General features: G+C 41.9%; 1 protein-coding gene across 6 annotated transcripts in view; it reads left to right on the top strand.

Annotated features, from left to right (window-relative positions):
* Positions 1 to 19,501, top strand: part of crebbpa (CREB binding lysine acetyltransferase a) — a 64,875-nt gene that overhangs the window by 21,674 nt on the left and 23,700 nt on the right. For 5 of the 6 annotated variants that reach the window (XM_030058440.1, XM_030058432.1, XM_030058426.1 and 2 more), the window contains exons 3-13: positions 503 to 682; positions 2,603 to 2,858; positions 7,171 to 7,284; positions 11,212 to 11,481; positions 11,644 to 11,743; positions 11,927 to 12,064; positions 12,996 to 13,113; positions 13,306 to 13,477; positions 13,938 to 14,000; positions 17,061 to 17,182; positions 19,067 to 19,282. In XM_030058440.1, coding sequence (XP_029914300.1) covers positions 503 to 682; positions 2,603 to 2,858; positions 7,171 to 7,284; positions 11,212 to 11,481; positions 11,644 to 11,743; positions 11,927 to 12,064; positions 12,996 to 13,113; positions 13,306 to 13,477; positions 13,938 to 14,000; positions 17,061 to 17,182; positions 19,067 to 19,282 — 1,749 coding nt within the window. The remainder of the gene's footprint in view (positions 1 to 502; positions 683 to 2,602; positions 2,859 to 7,170; positions 7,285 to 11,211; positions 11,482 to 11,643; positions 11,744 to 11,926; positions 12,065 to 12,995; positions 13,114 to 13,305; positions 13,478 to 13,937; positions 14,001 to 17,060; positions 17,183 to 19,066; positions 19,283 to 19,501) is intronic. The other variant, XM_030058417.1, reaches the window with a different exon arrangement.

Here is a 19,501-nt window from a genome sequence, read left to right as displayed (position 1 = left end):
GGTCACAGGCAGATCGATGATATTCAGTATATTCTACTTACTTGTTGTTAGAATGTAAAATCAATAGCATATTTTGCCTTAACCTTGCATGTTGTTGTATTGTTGTGAAATTATAGGCTATTCATTTTTGTGCACTGTATATATTTAGGGCCCGAGCACTGTCCCAGTGCGAAGCCCTATTGTTTTTGTAAGGTTTCTTTTTTTTCTTATTATTATTACGCCACTTTGACGCTTAATTTGACCCCCTAAACATGCTCAAAAACTCACCAAATTCGGCACGCACATCAGGTCTGGCGAAAAATTCGATAAAATCAAAAATCGAACCCCCCAGGTGCAAAAATGGGCTAACCTGACGGGCACGAGGTGGACGCGGGGCACGGGTGCGAGGCCCCGTCCAACGCTGCTTGCAGCTTTAATTTTCATTTGTTGCTTATTTGATGGTTGTTGCTGTTGTGGTAATCACTTTGCCCCTTCTCTCTCATCGTCCTATCGATCTCTTTAGATGGGCCTGGGCAGTAATGGGGGTCCATTCGGGAACCAGGCATACGTTCAGGGTGCAGCGGGTCCAGGCCAGCAGCTGAACCCTCAGCAGCAGCTTCAGAACAAAGCTGCGCTCACCAACAGCCTGCCACCCTTCCCCAGCGAACTCAAGGGGGCCGCAGTCACTAGCGTGCCAAACATGGTTAGTACCTCTCACACACACAACATTAAAAAAATAAATATATACAAAATACATTTCTCGGCAATACTTTCTAGATAGTTGTACTTAAATGGGTTTAAAACTTTTCAAACTTTTACATGTTCTGGACCCCCATGTTGACTCTCATTAAGGCTGAACCCCCATTTGAAGTTATTTTTTGCCCTTGTAACTCTGATATGGAAAGATTCTGGTTGGTGATAATTATGAAATTGCCTAACTGTCTTACTTCTCAAATAAATGAGTAGTGCTGAGATTAAAACATAATCACTGATGTTTTTATGTTGTAGCAAGGTCTAGCAAATTAATCCTTTGAAACCTGAGGAAACTCACTTGATTTCTTCAGAAACATGGGGAAAAAAGGTGATTAATAAATTATAAAAATAATACTGGAGCATTAGAAACAAATTAGAGAAAAAAAAATTTGCGGGTAAGTAAGTAAAAATTGGAGCTATTATTAGCTATTTTGCTCAAAGCATAACGTTATGCAAGGTCTAGTTTAACGTAAGGCGGTTACTTCAAACTAAAATTAAAACTTTCCATCGGACTCGGAAGCCAGGCATCCCTTCCAAACTACGCGATTCACATGAATGACCCGATTGACCAAAAAAAAAAACTCCGATTGTAGCCGAAAGGCGACAAGTTTGCATGCCTGAGAAGTGCGACTCTAACTCTGTGCTGTCTGAGAATAACTCAAGAAAATACAAATTAAATACTTTTAGTTAAATTTATTGAACAACTGACAATCAAACCAAGTTTAAAAGTATAAAATATGACAAGCAAGTCCTCCTCGACTGCCTCAGCTGCAGCCGCAGCCGCTTCTACATTTGAGCCGTCCTCCGTTTCCTCAGCGTCTCTTTCCCTTCTTGTTGCAGACTGGAGGGGGTGGAGTCACATGACTACACACGCTATACACGTAGTACAGCGTCTTAAAGGGACATGAACATGCCTACCTACACAGCCAAAAAAGACAAAAACGACTTTTATTTTGTTTTTTTAAAATACCGATCATACCGACATGAGCAAAGTGATGTCGATTATCGTCATAAATTTCGGTATCGGTAAATTTTCGGTATATCGCCCAGCCCTAAGTTGTTGATATTGATTATTTTGCTAGATAAAACGATTGTTGTACATTGTAATTTTTAAAGTTGGGATATGACAGAAAACAGTTTCAGCATGTTGTAGTCTTAGATGTTGTTGAAATGATTTTAAAAGATGGTGGTGGTACTCCTTGCTATTTCTCTGTGGGAAATTATGTCACAAGAAAAAACAAAGCAGAACTTGGCCCAGTTGTTTTGTTACAACTGAGCCTGATCAAAAAATAAGCAGTCATTTATAATATTACATCTGCAGCAACCCTCTCCTGCCTTAGCAGCCCTATATTGAACAGCTCTTGTTAATGCCAGCGAACAGCGGGGCCACCAATACCACCAGCCAATTATTCGCCAGTAGCTTATTTAATTGGAATGAATATCTCCAAAACAGCTCATTAGATTCTAGGTGCAGGAGGAGTCTTGGAAAAAATGTTAGCGCAATTATTTCATCACAAATTTCTTTGATTTAAAATGTTATTTAAAAAAAAAAAAAAAAAACTCTGTTCTCTGATTTAATTCTGATATGTTCAATATAGAATTGATTTGATTGGTTTTAAATATTTATTTGTAGAAAAAGATTTACTTAAAACCTTGATGAAGTTTGATAGTCTCTGTGGAGAGAAGTCTCTCACCCTGACTGATAGTCAGAGTGAGAGCGGGGTGACAGCGCCATAGTCTTTGCAAGACCATGGTGCTGTATTCACAGTGCCAGTTGAAAATGGAAGAAAGAAATTTAAGGTGTTATTTTAATTCATCTCAACTTGGGCATTTCTTGATTTCTTGGTCTTCTCCTTCCTGCCACCTGCAGCAGCCCCAGCAGCAGGCAGGCATGTTGCCTCTAGCCGGCAGTGGAAGTGTGGCAGTGCCATCGGCGGGTCCCACGGCTGACCCAGAGAAGCGCAAGCTGATCCAGCAGCAGCTGGTCCTGCTGCTCCACGCACACAAGTGCCAGCGGCGGGAGCAGGCCAATGGGGAGGTGAGGGCCTGTGCCCTGCCTCACTGCCGCACCATGAAGAACGTCCTCAACCACATGACCCACTGCCAGGCCGGAAAGTCCTGCCAGGGTGAGTTTAGATTTCCACTATTTGACAGGGTTAAATAATCAAATGAAGTTAAAGATTGCCAGAGTTTCAGAAGTTTGGAAAATGGATAAAAATTTCCAAAATCTTTTCAAAAAGTTTTCAAAATCTTCTGAAGGTCATACTTAGTCGAAGGCGATGATCAGGGTCCAAGCCCTCATCGCTGCCTGCAGCTGTATTCATTCATTTCTTTCTTTCTTTCATTAATTTGTCTATTTTCACCCATCCCCTGAAAAAAAGTTACTGTCTGGAAGAAAAGTACGCAGTTGTAAAATGGGAAATATATAGGAACTAGAAATGTGCATAAATCCTATTTTCCAGGTTGACAAATCAATGAGTGGTATAAACTAATAATAAATTATTTACTGTGCTTGCTGACAAAAAGCTTTAACTGATAGTGGGCAGAGCATCAACTGCAATCTCACTGACAAAAAACAGCAGTATGATGGAAAAAAATAAATATTTGTCCAAGTGTGAGTCCTCATTAATTTCCTGTTGTTAGGAGCAGAAGTATCAGAAGAATCCAGTGCAACAAAAGAAAAAAGGACAATGTGGGAATTCTGCTGTATTTGATATAAATAGACAGGAAAAGCAAACATATAATCCCCAAATTTTGCAATTATTAATCCATCTAATTAACTGATGATACTCTACATGTAATGGAACAATATGCAGAAAGCAGGAGAGAGAAAAAGGTGCCACAGGCTAAAGCCAAAACCATGCACAGCACAGTGCACTGACAATGCATATTGCAACATTTTGCATAAATAGGCCCCGAATTATTAATGTATAAATCTACATCTATTTACCAAATATTGTACAATCAATACAATGATCAAGAGTAGAAAAAAAGTTCTGACAACCAGACCTGCACAAAAACAATCGAAGCACAGTTTTGACATTGTTAGCAGGCTAGCGATGAGCAGACCGGTGAGAGCTGTATCACACAGCCAGATGTTGTTGTTGCTGTGTCACGTTAGAAAGTGCTCTACCCAACATTGGCACAAGACCTTAGTTCTGCTCAATTCAAAATAAGTGGACCTTTTTTTGTCTTTTTTTAAATTAACTCAACAATCACTGGTTTTGTGGTAGAAGACACCATTTGTTATTGATTCATCCTGGCCATAATCTTGACATTGCATTGCATGTTTTCTCAGCTTTGTATTGCTTGTTTTACTGGTGGCTGATTAGTGTTTTTTGTTGGGGAAATGCTTTTTGTCTCATAAAAAAAACTTGAGCAAATTATTGTATTTAAGAGAGATTGTTTACAAATCCATTTAAAAGCAGCAAGTGGTCCACTTTTAGGAACTAAAACCTTTACACAATCAGACTTGGGAGAAGGATTTTCACTGTAAAGTTGGGCTAGTCCATTCTTTTACACTCTGCTTGTTGCATTTTTCCAAAAATGGTCTCTGGTGGGATTTGTTGTTTTGATTTCCCTTCTAGCATATGGCTTCTCCTTGACTTTTGTTTTTGTCACATGGGTGCATGTTCTTAATTTAGGCTAGTGACTGTGATTTTATGTGGATAATCCAAGAGCTTGATCACCTACACTGGGACAATCAGAACTTGTGTGTTGGTCAGTTATTCAGTAACTGCATAGTGGATGTATAAGATTGCACTGTAATCTATGATTAATCATGCACCCTTACTTTTGCCACCTTGGGCTACTCCTTTCTTTACATCTACATCCCTGGATCCCGACACCATCTTGCCTGGTCTCCACAGCAAGACCAGGAGCTAAGCCAGGGCCAGGCATTCTAGCATACGGTGCCCTTCACTCCTCGTTGGTCACGCCACTTGTCTCAGCCTAATCCAGACACGGCACAGGAGGATTTCCAGCCATCCACAAAACCAAACACTGCCCACCCACCTGCACGCCAGCCTGCCATTCAGAGCAGCGAGCACTGTTGCCCTTTCCTCCCCTCTTTTTCGTCTCTTGACCTGCCTTTTAAGTGTTTTTCTGTCTGCTAAAACCACCAACTCTTGAATCTCTAGCCCCCAGCTCCACCCCTTCTTGTGTCAGTAGCAACATTGCTTTAATGAAAAATTCCCCTCAAGCCACCCCCATTTAAATTTGGCCTCATCTATCGCACTGCTCTTGGATATGAATACTAAAGTTATATTTCAAGCCAGACACACTCTGAGGCCCAAGTGTGCAAGTGTGTACTGGTTGTGTGTCTCTTCTCAGTGCTGGCCAACTCATTTCCTCTTGCTCGGGCTCTGTTCATCTCACTGTCTCTGAAATCATGCAATAAGGCAGCTTGTTCCTCAACAAGCAGCTATTGTCCCCAAGATTTAAAATTAATCTGGAGTCAGTTCAAGGTTTAGCAAGCCAAATCTGAGGCCTGGTCTGTGGTTATCACTGCATTCCGAAAGCACAAAAAGCCACTAACATGATTGGCCTGCTAATATATTTGACACTGCTGATACATGGTGTTCAAGGCTGGAAGTCATGGAGTAATAGTCTTTTTGCACATGGAGCAACAAAGTAATGCAAGGCAGTGAGCATGACCTAGACCAGTGAGGCTATGACTTCAGGTTATATTACATGCTAGCACATAAGCCTGAGATGAGGCAACTCGATCTGTCCAGTCATTCACCAGGAACATACGGTTTAGGTTCTCTTTACTCTTCGGCAAATGTGTAGCTTTCCAAGTCTGGGAACTGGTGCAATGTGCCAAACTTGACATCTTTGACTGTGGGGCATTCAGTTTTGTGTCTCTTGATTTTTACACATTTATTCTTGCAATCCATTTGTCTTGGTTTCTCTGCTTTTGCCTGGAACATCACTGACGATGTATCCAGAGGCATCAGTAGATGTATGTTCACACACACCTCTGCTTTTGCCTCATGCCCCTTAAGCATGCTTTGCTTTTTGTCTTTTTGTTTTTGTTGAGAACAGGCCAGGAGGATTGTATATTCCCATAAGGAGAGGTATTTTCAGGATCCAAAATTTTCTGCCAAGGTGGCAGGTAGATGATAGAATTTACCCACCAGACATCCATTTTAAATAGCGGTGTTGCATGACTGTCACATCATTTTAGGTAGTCTCTTGTGATTGCTAATAATTTCCATGAACAAAAACAAAAATTAGATAGAAAGGATTTAGAGAGTTAACATTAAAGGCTTAATTCAGAGATTAATTATTGAAGTCCCTGAGACCGTTGGTTTTTGACTGTGACACAATAAAGATAACACTTGCTGATGGTGTTTGAAGCTCTTGAGTTCTATCATCTTCCTGTCAACAACAAAAGAACTATCTTTGTTTTTCCTTGGCATTTAACCAGAAGGATGAGCACAACGTGATCAACATCAAACTGAAGCCAGGTTCTAGCAGCATCCAAGTCATCTGTGAGCCAGTTTTCCTTAAACCTCCTCAAAGACCGAGTAATGCTAAATGTGGTAACGTTAATGTTGTTGAACTTACGCTTTTTCTCCAGGAGCAGTTTGACACCAGGAAAATGTGAATGGAAAAAAAAAAATTATCAAAAGCAAAAAAGCACTAACAACATGTATGTGATGGGCAAAGTTTAATACATTAATGGGAAACCCTGTGTATAAGTGCTTTTAGAACTTATGTCTTCTTAACTGAATAAAAACACTACTGCACAAAAACATGCTTACACTTGAAAGGCATTGAACAAAAGCATTGGCATTGATTCCAAGGAATGGGTATTGGTTTCTTTATTAAAAAAAATTCAAACAGTACTCAGTGCTCTTGGATGCTAGTGTGTGTGTGTGTGTGTGTGTGTGTGTGTGTGTGTGTGTGTGTGTGTGTGTGTGTGTGTGTGTGTGTGTGTGTGTGTGTGTGTGTGTGTGTGTGTGTGTGTGTGTGTGTGTGTGTGATTTTTGCATGGTCTAGCAATCGCAGTAATGTATTAAAATCTACACATCATGTTCGACTGACGGAAAATCTTTCTGCATATAGCACTCAGTGGGTGCTCATTTTGAACCCTGACCTTTTCCTAAGTTTGTATTTGCATTAATGTACATCTGATTTTATTCTTATAATCATGTTCAAATCATAACCTGCCACTTTTTTTTTTCATTTCTGTATCACTAGTCTATAACTCCTAGTTTTGAGTGGACTGAAAACCCCAGTTGTTTGAGGCTATTTCAGTCGTATTTTCATTCAACATGTTTTCAGCAAGTTAAACAAAAAAGCTTCACGTTACTAATACAGCACTGAAAACATTCTGTGAGTAATCATCTGAGAAAACATTGGCGAAGAGAGAGCTAGGTCAGAAACGGTGGTCAAGTTCTAACCCATGATTTTATGTGTCTTTTGCTCCAGTGCCTCACTGTGCATCGTCCAGACAGATCATCTCCCACTGGAAGAATTGCACACGACATGACTGTCCCGTCTGCCTGCCGCTGAAGAACGCCAGTGACAAGCGCACACAGCAGCGTGAGTAGAGCCTGAAGCCTCTGGTCCAGGATAACTTCACCACTGTGAAGTTGCTTCTCTTTCATACATTGAATCAAACACAAGTTTATACTTGTGCCACAGACTGTCATGGCAAGCTTAATAGGCATTAGGGTCGCAAAACTCCAGGGTTTTTGGAAGTTTTGGAAGTTGGAATCTTTCCATGGGAATTAGGGGGAATATACACTATATTACCAAAAGTATTCGCTCACCTGCCTACTCATACTATGAACTGAAGTGCCATCCCATTCCTAACCCATAGAGTTCAATATGATGTCGGTCCACCTTTTGCAGCTATTACAGCTTCAACTCTTCTGGGAAGACTGTCCACAAGGTTGAGGAGAGTGTTTATAGGAATTTTTGACCATTCTTCCAAAAGCGCATTGGTGAGGTCACACACTGATGTTGGTCGAGAAGGCCTGGCTCTCAGTCTCCGCTCTAATTCATCCCAAAGGTGTTCTATCGGGTTCAGGTCAGGACTCTGTGCAGGCCAGTCAAGTTCATCCACACCAGACTCTGTCATCCATGTCTTTATGGACCTTGCTTTGTGCACTGGTGCACAGTCATGTTGGAAGAGGAAGGGGCCCGCTCCAAACTGTTCCCACAAGGTTGGGAGCATGGAATTGTCCAAAATGTTTTGGTATCCTGAAGCATTCAAAGTTCCTTTCACTGGAACTAAGGGGCCAAGCCCAGCTCCTGAAAAACAACCCCACACCATAATTCCTCCTCCACCAAATTTCACAGTCGGCACAATGCAGTCTGAAATGTACCGTTCTCCTGGCAACCTCCAAACCCAGACTCGTCCATCAGATTGCCAGATGGAAAAGCGTGATTCATCACTCCAGAGAAAGCGTCTCCACTGCTCTAGAGGCCAGTGGCGGCGTGCTTTACACCATTGCATCCGACGCTTTGCATTGCACTTGGTGATGTGTGGCTTGGCTGCAGCTGCTCGGCCATGGAAACCCATTCCATGAAGCTCTCTGCGTACTGTACTTGGGCTAATCTGAAGGTCACATGAAGTTTGTAGCTCTGTAGCAATTGACTGTGCAGAAAGTCGGCGACCTCTTTGCACTATGCGCTTCAGCATCCGCTGACCCCTCTCCGTCACTTTACGTGGCCTACCACTTCGTGGCTGAGTTGCTGTTGTTCCCAAACGCTTCCATTTTGTTATAATAGAGCTGACAGTTGACTGTGGAATATTTAGGAGTGAGGAAATTTCACGACTGGATTTGTTGCACAGGTGGCATCCTATGACAGTTCCACGCTGGAATTCACTGAGCTCCTGAGAGCGGCCCATTCTTTCACAAATGTCTTGTTTCACAGTCTGCATGCCTGAGTGCTTGATTTTATACACCTGTGGCCAGGCCAAGTGATTAGGACACCTGATTCTGATCATTTGAATGGGTGAGCGAATACTTTTGGTAATATAGTGTATGAGTGCATGTTAGGCCATAACAGGGAACTTAGATGTAGTTGGGGGGGAAAAAAAAAAAAAAAAAAAACATCCTTGGTTAAAACAACCAAGATTAAACAACCAGGTTTGATGCAAATCAGCTGAATTTCTACACTGCACTGTGCATTCCGTCATCACATGCACCGATCATTTCTAAAATCCTGCACATTAGACCTGAAAGGATTGATGACAAAATGCAGAAACCAGAAGCTTGAGACTTGAGAGAAAATGTTCTCATTTTATATTTTGAATTGGTCCAAAGAGAATATTTTTTATTTTATTCAACATTCATGGTTTTTGTTTTTCAATGAAGAATCAATTAAAATTTGACTCAGAAAATTAATCAGTCATTTTAAAAAAAAAAAAATTGTATTAGTTTGCACATATGTCTGCTCATAAAAAAGGGAAATGCTTATATTTATGTTTGTATAAATATAGTCCCTTAAATTCCCATTAATTTCCATTTAAGCCTGTTAATTCCCATAGAAAGTTTGCAACTTGGATTATTTCCAAAATTTCCCAGTTTAACTTCCCATGGAAAGTTTATGGAAATTTACCAGAAATTGTCTGCCCCTTTGCAACCCTAATAGAAATCCAGGAGCAGCAAGGGACACCATGATAAATCCATATCTGTTTGGGTAAATACAGCCAGTAGTCACTACTTAAGTAAGAATTCAGCTGGTGTGATGTTTGTGTGAGGAATAGGCTTACAGATTTCTGTGCAGACTGCAAACGCTACCAGTCAGGCAATATATTTCTATCTCTATGCCCCTCCGTGCTGACAAAGAGGGCTTGATGAACAAGAGTGGCGTCCTGCTGGGCTTGTAATCTGACACTGAGGGGGAATGGGGGCGGGGAGGACAGGGGTGGAAGAGGGAGGAGGGCAGAGAGCAGAACGCGTGTGCTGGAGGAGTCCCGTTGAGCCATTGACTGTTGGGCTGGTGGCTGCTGCTCCCTCTTTTTTTCTCCCACATACTAACTACTGTTTTCTCTCTGCTTTCTTTCTGTCACACTCTTTGCATGTCATAGTCTCTCTCCTTTCTTAATGTCTACCATCCTCTTGAACCTCCTTTTTTTTGGTCTCACTTGTATTAGTTACTTTTGCACAGTTATTCCGGTTTTCTCACTCCAGTTTGTGCTTTAACTCAACACTCTGCTCAGCATCTTTCATCACCCAGAGAGTCCCAGTGTTGGTTTGTCCCTGTTTGGCTCACATTGGAGAGCACAGTGCCACAACTTGTGTTCTCTCATGCCAGTGCAAACAGCATGCAGCATTTCTTTGTTTGCCTCCACCAATTTTTCGTCTTTACACATACTGAGTGCTTTTTTAGCCTGACCAAAGCCTGAGCTCATAATAATATGCAAATGGTCTGTCCCTAAAGGGATTTATGCATTCATTCAGTTCTTTGCTTTTTAAATAACATAGTGCTAGTCCTGTTTCACTCTGTTGTCCTGTGACTGATGATTGTCAAAGTCCAAGGTGTGTACCCATGCTTGTCATTTTGTTCTGTTTATGAGCCTCTGTTGTTGTTATCCAGTGTGTATCTATATACTGTAACCAATATGTCATTGGATGCACCATTTCCAGCAGAATAAATTGATTTACATTTATTAGGCTTGATATGTATAGCATCAGCATTTACAGTTTGACTGTGTAACAGATATTGTGTGGACTGCAGCTGTAGGATGAGTGTTAGCTCAACAGTGGCCAACATTACTGACAAGCAACAGTATAAGGTGAACAGGATTCTGTTTAAAGGCCCCATGCTGTACACTTTTCCAGGGTTTTGATTTAACTGTTAATATTCCTAGCAAGATGTATTTGTGGTTTTGAGTACCTGTGGTCCGCTAAATGTAGTTTCACAGCACCTCTCCACTGATTGGCGTGGAGCTGACATTGGTCCATAAAATGTGGGGACAGCAGTATCCTTTACCAATAGTTTCTTTGTGAACCCGGCATTGTATTATGTCAGGTTGATGAAACAGTCGGAGCTGAAATGAGCCGAACAAACAAGCAAATTTGGACAAAAATCCTGCGGGACCCGGGAAAAAATTAACATCAGCCACTGGTCTCTAACGTGTGGTTCTTTTGGAAGACTGTGCAATGAAACATGAGTCTCCTTGCATCCGTCTATGGCACAACAACGTGTCTTTGACATGTTGCTAACTTGTTACCTTGTTACCTGGGGAGCGGAGGCGGGCCGGCTAGTTTAAGTGGGCAGCGTAGCCTTATATGTGACGTCACAAAAAGGAGGAAGTGCTGTCCGCTCGTCTGAAAGGGAGAGTTTCAAAGAATGGGCTGTGTGCATTTCTCTGTTTATCATAGGTTTAATGCATGGGACAGTATTTATGTGCCCCAGAGACCTTCCTATCACGATAAAACAATGAAAATTGCATTTTTCATGCCATGGGGCCTTTAAAGTTTAAGTTTTGACTGCTCCATTTTTTTTCTCCAGCCATGCTGAGCTCCCCCAACACAGGCCTCCAGAACCCCATGTCGTCAGTGGGCGCGGGCCAGCCCAGCGCTCCCACCATCAACACCTCGGCCCCCATAGACCCCAGTTCCATGCAGCGGGCCTACGCAGCACTGGGACTGCCCTACAGCAGCCAGGCCCCAGGGCAGGCCCAGGCACAGCAGGCCCCAGGACCTGGGCAAACCCCTGCTACACAGAATGCCCAGGCCCAGCAGCAGCTTCCGCAGCAGATGAGACCCATCAATGCACTTGGTAAAGTCTGGAAAACTAGTATAAATTCAGAAATTAACACGATGTATGTGATTTTTATTGCTGTGATACAATCAAGAGAAATGTAGAATTAATGGTATTTAAGGTAGGTATGTGCATTTATATTGTAATGTCAGATCTTCTCACACTGTTGTGTGCTTACAGGTAACCAGATGGCTCTTGGAGGTGCTGCAATGGGTGTTGCAACGTCAGAACAGACAAACCTGCACACAGACTCCCTTCCCAACACACTCAACGCTAACAAGTCAGTCCCCACCAATATATATTAACATCCATTTAATGAATCTAAATGTAATTACTGAAACCAACGTTCCCTCATGAATTTGATAAAGTTTCTCTCTTCCACAGAGCTTAAAGTTTTATTCAGTGTCTCTTTCTTTGTCTTTCTCTGCTTGCTCTCTCTCTCCCCCTCCTGTTCCTCTTCCAGTCAGCTGCTGTCAGATGGGTCAGCTGTGGGCTCCATGGGCAACCTGCCCACAGCAGCACCCCTCTCTGCCACAGGTACCAGGAAAGCCTGGCATGAGCACGTCACTCAGGACCTGCGCAATCACCTCGTACACAAACTGTAAGTCCAGCCCCCTAGTGGAGAAATGCTCTGACTTATAAATAGGCCATTTATGTGAATTGTGGTGATCCAAAGAGTTTTCTATTGGGGAGGTAGGCACACCATATTAAACGCTTTTTGTAAAGGAGAGGAGTGTTAGAGTTTTCTGGAGCCTCTCAAACTCAACACTCAACATATCAAATTCACCCTGATTGGATTGTCTAATCAGTTGTATACCAGCAGTTTTGGAACTTGGATTTACTTAGCAAAGTTGAGTCCTTTTGAAGACATACACAACATTGGTGCAATTCCCTCTATACATCTGCGAGTGTTCAGTTGAGAGAGAACGAGCAACTCAGATGGTGAGGCTGGCGACTGGAGCAGAGAGTATGAAGTCAGCAGTATAGCTGAGAACGTAGCAGAGCCATGTGTGTACAGTTTAGGCTTCTTGTCAGTGAATAAATACAACTCCTCAAGCCAAGTCTTTTTTAGCTCCAAAGTTGGTGACAGTGGGTTAGTCTAACCTGACCATGCTCGCTTAAGGTGGACTGACCTACAAGGCAGACCAGCCATTCTCATTTTAGTGACAATCTCCAACGCTTCTAAACAGAGAATGAAGAAATGCCTGGCTGATAAATCTCTCCTGACTTTGCTTGGCAAACCCCAACACTGCACACCCGGTGACTGTATTTGCAGTCACTGGTTGTTGGGCTGAAGGAGGGCAGTAGCAAAATTTTGACAAATTGTTTAACCCTACAGTCTAGTTGGTTGGTTGGTTGGAATATGGTGCAAATTAAGTGTAATAATGCAAAGTGCTAGTCAGTTTTGTGCTGTGTCTGAACTTGTTGTCAGTGGATGAAAGGATGGTCATTCATCATTGTATGCTTGTTTTTTTTTATCCTGTCATATTGATAATCGTTACTAGAAATTGTCTTCTTACATGTTTGTACAGAGTACAAGCCATATTCCCCACCCCTGACCCGGCAGCTTTGAAGGACAGACGAATGGAGAATCTGGTGGCCTACGCCAGAAAGGTGGAGGGGGACATGTACGAGTCAGCTAACAGCAGGGTAGGTATTATTTAACAGGTCTCAGCTGGGGCATGGCTCAGCTTGGCCAGCTTCATATGGGCACCATCAGTTTTCAACAGTAAAGAAACTAGTATACAAAGATGTTACGCTATACTTACTTTGATCGTCACCTGTTTTCAATACATTATCTGTCTTCTTCATCCCTCCTCCTCCCTCCCTTCCTCCCGTAAGGATGAGTACTACCACTTCCTGGCTGAGAAAATCTATAAGATCCAGAAGGAACTGGAGGAAAAGAGGCGTTCACGGCTACAGAAGCAGATCATCAACCAGGCCCCCCTGGCCGCCCAGGGGACTCAGCAGCCCGGCCTCCCTCAGCCCAATGCCCTGGGCCCCAGGCCACAGAGTGAGTGCATGCTTTTACCTGAGCAGGTCTAAAAATCTTGGAAAATGAAGATTAGAGTTTCAGTCCTTGAACATAGTGGGAATTGGAGAAGTATGGAAAAGGGATAAAACTTCTCTCTGTCCTGATAAACATAGTAACCTAATATTTTCTTTAGTAGTTGATCCATTATCATTTCATATATCTTGATAAAGAGAAACAGACTAGATAACAAATCATATTGACCACTGGATTTTATGGCCTTTTTTAAAAATTTCAATGTAACTAATTTTTTATTTCAATGATTGTGCAAAGGATAAACTGTGTATCTTTAAAATGGAAAACTATTTAGAAACCCAAGCAGTCTCTAGAAATCAAGGTCAGCGATGTGCTGAAATTTGGTCATTGATTGGGAATCAGCATTCATTGATACTTTTTCTTTTAAGCTGTGTCCCATGTTGTCATTTTTCATTTTACTTTTTAGATGGACCTGTGCCTATGCCCAACGTGCCAAATCAGATCATGAATCGAATGCAGGTTTCTCAAGGTACTCCCTCCGTAATGATGACAAACTTTGTGTGTTTGTGAATGGGTTTGTGTGTGTATGTGCGCATGTGTTAGAGCTGAAAATGTTTTCATGGTCGACTAATCGGATGATTAACTGCACAATTATTAAATGGCTCTTGCATGTGCTGACTAACAAGACAGACAATATATGACTTCTTCATTCAAAACGATGTCTTTTATTAAACTGCTGCTGATTTAGCCACTACTAATAGATATGATTTAAAAAAAAAATCGTTATCAAGTTTTGGTCCACTTAAAGTTAATAGCTAAAGGTATTTGTTCTGCAAATTAATTCAGTTAATTATCTGATTCCTAATCGAACACAGATTGAGAGATAGGGCCCTATCTTGCGTCAGAGTCCTAAAACTCGTTAGTTGGGGATTTAGCATTGCATAAGAGGCGTTCCCCCACAAAAGTCTTGCACACCTGCCGTTATCCCTAAAACACTTGCAAAATTAACATGTGACATGAGTCAGCACAATTTCAGTTTTCTAAACATTTTCTTTGGTGTAATGAAGCCGACTGAACATTGATGAAGAGCGACGGCAAGTCCAGATGGCAAGTCTGGGGTGGAAGAAATTAAAAGCCAGTATGACTCCATTTTTAGATATCTGTTAGCTAGTTGAGAAGCTAATTATTTTACCCGGATGAGTCTGCATCATCCACAAGTCTGATGAGCCCTCTTTTCAAATGTTGGTACATGACTGATGTGCTCCCATAATATGCAAGGTCAGCTTTACAAATCTTGTAGCCAGTCCTCTTCTTTGCAGGGTTTAGTGTGAAATAATCCCAAACTTTTGAAGTTTTGGGATGCAATGGTTCCACATCGGCCGCTGCCAATTTGCTACATTTTGTGTTTACCTGTTGGTTCCCAGTCACTGTTTGGCACGCCTAACAGCAAAGATAGTAATGATGCAAGATGGGTCACCCCTCAGGAACTCAGCTCTAGAAAACAATGTCAGGTCCATGCACAGCGTGAAAAACACATGCGATGACTAATTATTGACACTTCTGTCAGCAACAAATTTTGACATCAGTTTTTGTCCACAATGTTGACTGATAGTTGCACCCCAGGTTTGTGTGTATGTATGTATTTTTTATGGACCTCTGTTGCAAACGTCTTTCTGTGTAAATGTGTGTTAGTGTTCACCTTGAAAGTATCCAGTGCCCTTGTTAATGTTAATAATGGGTCTATTCAGGATTGAGTTTGTTTTCCTACTCTGATTTACACAGTTACCCATACATTCATTTAAAAATTCAAAGCTGAATTACTTATTGAATGTTGTGATGCCTTATGTACGTTGAAACAATGGTAGATGGTAGAGGCCAAATGTGGTCTGCCATATCTAGATGAGGGGGAGCAGCTGCCCAAAATGGAGGAGTTTGGCTGTCTTAGGGTCTTATGGACAAATGAGGGTGGCCCCAGTACACTTGTTAAGAAGGAAAACTTTGGCGGCAAAAGACATCATGCACAGCACAATGATGTCAAGAGACACGTTTGTTTGAGTTCTTTTGGTGACCAAACATTTTCTTACGTCTTTTGTAGTTCTTCCACCTCTTCCTTTCTATTGGGTCCAAGTTCTGTCTAATTTCCTCATTAAGAGTTTTATTTTTATATGTTCAAGGTGATTCATTAGGATAAACCACAAGAGATGAACCATCTCATTTTCGAGGGGATCCTAACATACAATGCAAGCCATATATTGTGCTGTGTTAATGCCTCTCCATAATGAGTGCAGGTATTAAAATATTTAAGAGTTGGTTTCATTTCATTTCACCACTTGTCCCATAAAATTTGCAGTGGAATATGTCCCATATTTTGAATGTATGTTGACTGCTACCCAGATGCATTGTCATCAATGATCAGAATCGGCTTTATTTGTCAATTATGTATGCACATACAAGAAATTTGACTCTGTCACTTCCGCTGCTCTCATGTACTTACAAAGATTGACGTACAAGCAGACAATAGTGCAGTGTAGCAGAGAGCAAAGATGCTGGAATAAATATAGGATATGGATGGATGTAGCAGATGTAATGTAGAAGGATTTGGTGGTGGAAAGGGAGCTGCAGAGCAAACTTCTCTATTTACTGGTCAGTCTTGATTAGGACTCTCACCTATGGTCATGAGCTCTGGGTAGTGACCGCAAAAATGAGATGTTGGTTACATGCAGCTGAGGCAGGTACAGAGTGTTTGGCTGTACACTGCATTATCGCATGAGGAGCTCAGCGAGCATCAGGGAAGACCTTGGTGTCAAGCCGCTGCGCCACTGCATTTCATACTGAGCATAACCCCCAGGCGCCTTAGTGTCAAGTGTACCAAACAGGACTGATTGAAAAGCAATCCCAGTGTGGATACAGGACACACTGGAGAGATTAAAACTTCCAGCAACCCTGGCAGTACCTGGGAATCTTTGGGAGTCACTTTGGGCAAGGATGTCTATGCTACGCTGCTTGCCCTGTTGCTGCTGTGATTCACTAAATGAAAAAAAAAAGTGCCCACTTAGATTAACAAAGCAGTGTATGTTGCAACAAGACGGTGAGCTTAAGCATAAAGCCAAATCAGCACTAGAATTGATTCACCTCTGTTGAAATCTGTAATAACTTGAAGTAAGTGCTTCAGATGCTCTCCTTCAAACGCTAATAGCTCCAGGAATTTTCCAAGGAACAGCGGGACACAACCGCAAAATCTAGATCTGCTAAGCTGCTACAGATAACAAAAAAACTTCAAAATATAATGCAGCAAGATGTGCCTAGGCAAAGTTCTAACATTGGGACTAGATAAAAGAAATATTTCACAAATTTAACAGAAAATTCTAATTTCATGCATGTTTTGCTCTGCTGCCTTTGGGGTATCGTGTTGCTTGCTTAAAGAAAAATCACTTTACTCAATTTTGACTCAATATACAATAAATAGCTGTAAAAAAAAAAAAAAAAACAACAAAAAAAACATCTTGAATACTTTATTAGCATTGTACATGTGTTTCTTCAATGTTTTGTATGTGCATTGCCTAACATTGTGCACCATTCTTGTGTGCAGGAATCAACCAGTTCAACCCCATGGCTTTGCCCAATGTCCAGATGTCCCAGGCACCCATAGGAGCACGTGCTGCATCCCCCATGAACCACCCACAGCAAATCAACATGAGCTCTGTCCCAACGGTGAGAGGGGAGGGGACATACAAATCGAACATTGTACACTCACAGTGTACAAGTTAGGAACTACAGAGCTTGTAGAAACATAGGTGTGGGATCAGGGTCCAAGCTTTTTGGCCTAGCTGTCAAGGTGGCTGGCAGATGGAAAAATTTACTATTATTTCTATTTAGCATGTCATCTTGGTCACATGTGAATATCAGTCAATATTATCGTACAGTAATAATAGTAGTAACACTGTATGCTAAAAATATTCATCTGTTTCAACATTGAAGTGTAACAATCACATTGACATTTTGAGCTCTTTGTGAATTAAAATGGTTTCCGGTTTCATAGTTGGAGTGCCAACAACAAAGAAATTGCCTCTGTGCTTTCCTCTGTGTTAACACGACACATATTACAAAACATGACCCCCTCTTTAAACTGCAGCCGTATTCTTGGAGCACCTGAATCATTGAGCACGTTTACATGCACACCATATTCCTGTATTATTCAGAATATCCTCAATATTCCGGTTGCGCACGAGTCATGTAAACACGCACCGAACCCGATTAAGGTCATATTCCGGTTGGAGAAAATTCCGAGTAAGACCCCTGGCATATGCCTCTTTTTTTAGAATATTGTGCCATGTAAACACCTTAATCGAAAAATGCCCCGTACCCGAATATTCAGTTACGTCTGTGCATGCTCGATTCACAAGGAACCCTGGGGCATCTTTGTTGCTATGGTTATGGGAATTTGCGCTGGCTGTTGTAGCAGTGGTCTCTTCAGTCTGATGCTTGTTGTCTTTTATTTTCTTGGGGGCTCCTTTTCCACAGTTAATCACTGTATAGCCTGCCTCTTGCAGAATTCTGCTCCACAGGATCCCCACACTACATACATACTTTGAGCACCTGATGCTGACTAGCTAAACCAGGGTTTTTCAAAGTTTGAGACTGTGGGCCTCCCCTCAGACAAAGCTTAGAAAAAGGCACCCAGACTCTTTCCGTACCTCAAGTGTTGAATGTCTATGAGAACACATAGCAGCTACATGATCCCTTGGACTTCTTGAAATTAATATCCTTATATTGCTGTTTTGACGTTACTTCACACTGCACACAAACACCAAAAACTTCATGAAGTGCAAAAACATCTGTTAGTTTGTCTGACCCTTACCCTCACCCTGTCACCCTCAGAGCCTTCCCTGAAGATGCTTAGCAAAAAAGTGCGACCCAGCCTCAGATTGATCATGTAATGATGCTATCTGACTTTGCTTTGAAGTTATTTATAAACAATAATCACTAATATCATTAACTGTGCATTCAAATGACTAGCAGCACGATCAAAAAGACACTTGAAAGGAAACTTGGATAGTGTGCAGACACTTTTGAAGCTACTCTGTTTCCTGACAAATATGATTTTGCTCCGTGAGCAATAGTTCTGCCTGGCAAATGAAAATAAGAAAGCTTCCTAACTTCATAAGACTACAAGAAAACATTACACAAACAGTGCTTTGGGAATGGTTGCATTCATCATTGGGGCTGATGACAAATTTGAAAGTAATTTTAATGAGTTTGTTTATTTTGGATTGAAGCTACCTATTTAGCCCTTATAGATGAATTAAGTGGCCGTATCAGTGAAGCAAAAATACACACTTAGCCTGTTCAACTCTCTCTAGTTGTGTGAGACCACTACAGGCAAACAGTGGATATTTTGTTATTTTATTCTTTGTTTTATAGTGTACAGTTTAAACTGACTGTCAGCATTTAGGGAAAATGCTGAACCTCAGCATGATTAACCTTTGCAAAAGCATGTGTTTCTGGTGTGGTCACTGAAACCTCTCTCTATACATCCTGCTGGTCTGCTCATGGTAACATTCCATTCCCTTTTCCCTCCCTTTTGCTGTCGTGTAGATGGGCATGTCCCCCTCCAGGATGCCCCAGGCCCAGGGCATGATGGCAACTCACAGTGGAGGCAACATGACGGGCCAGACGGCTACCCAGGGACAGTTTCTGGCTCAGACCCAATTCCCACCCGGATCTGCCACTGTCGCTGCTGCCACGGGTGCCATGAATGTTACCGTGGGGCCTGGCATGGGCCAGCCACCAGCACAGGCTGCAGTCACCCAGGTGAGACATGGACGGAGACAGTGTGTGGAGTGGTGGTGACCTAGGGTGACTGATGGGGTGCCTGTTTCCTGTAGGAATAGACTCACTACTAAGTTACGCTAATTCAGACTAGCTGCTGGGGAACTAATCTGAACCTGCCTTAACCAACCATACTAGCTACTACTTGCTCTTGAATTATTCTCATACCAATCACGAGGTGCTCTCTAAACCCAGATCTCT

Source organism: Myripristis murdjan, chromosome 1 (genome assembly GCF_902150065.1).
Source record: "Myripristis murdjan chromosome 1, fMyrMur1.1, whole genome shotgun sequence".
In the NCBI taxonomy this organism is placed as follows: domain Eukaryota; kingdom Metazoa; phylum Chordata; class Actinopteri; order Holocentriformes; family Holocentridae; genus Myripristis; species Myripristis murdjan.
The sequence above is the reverse complement of the archived record's forward strand: the minus strand, read 5'-3'. Positions and strand labels throughout refer to the sequence as shown.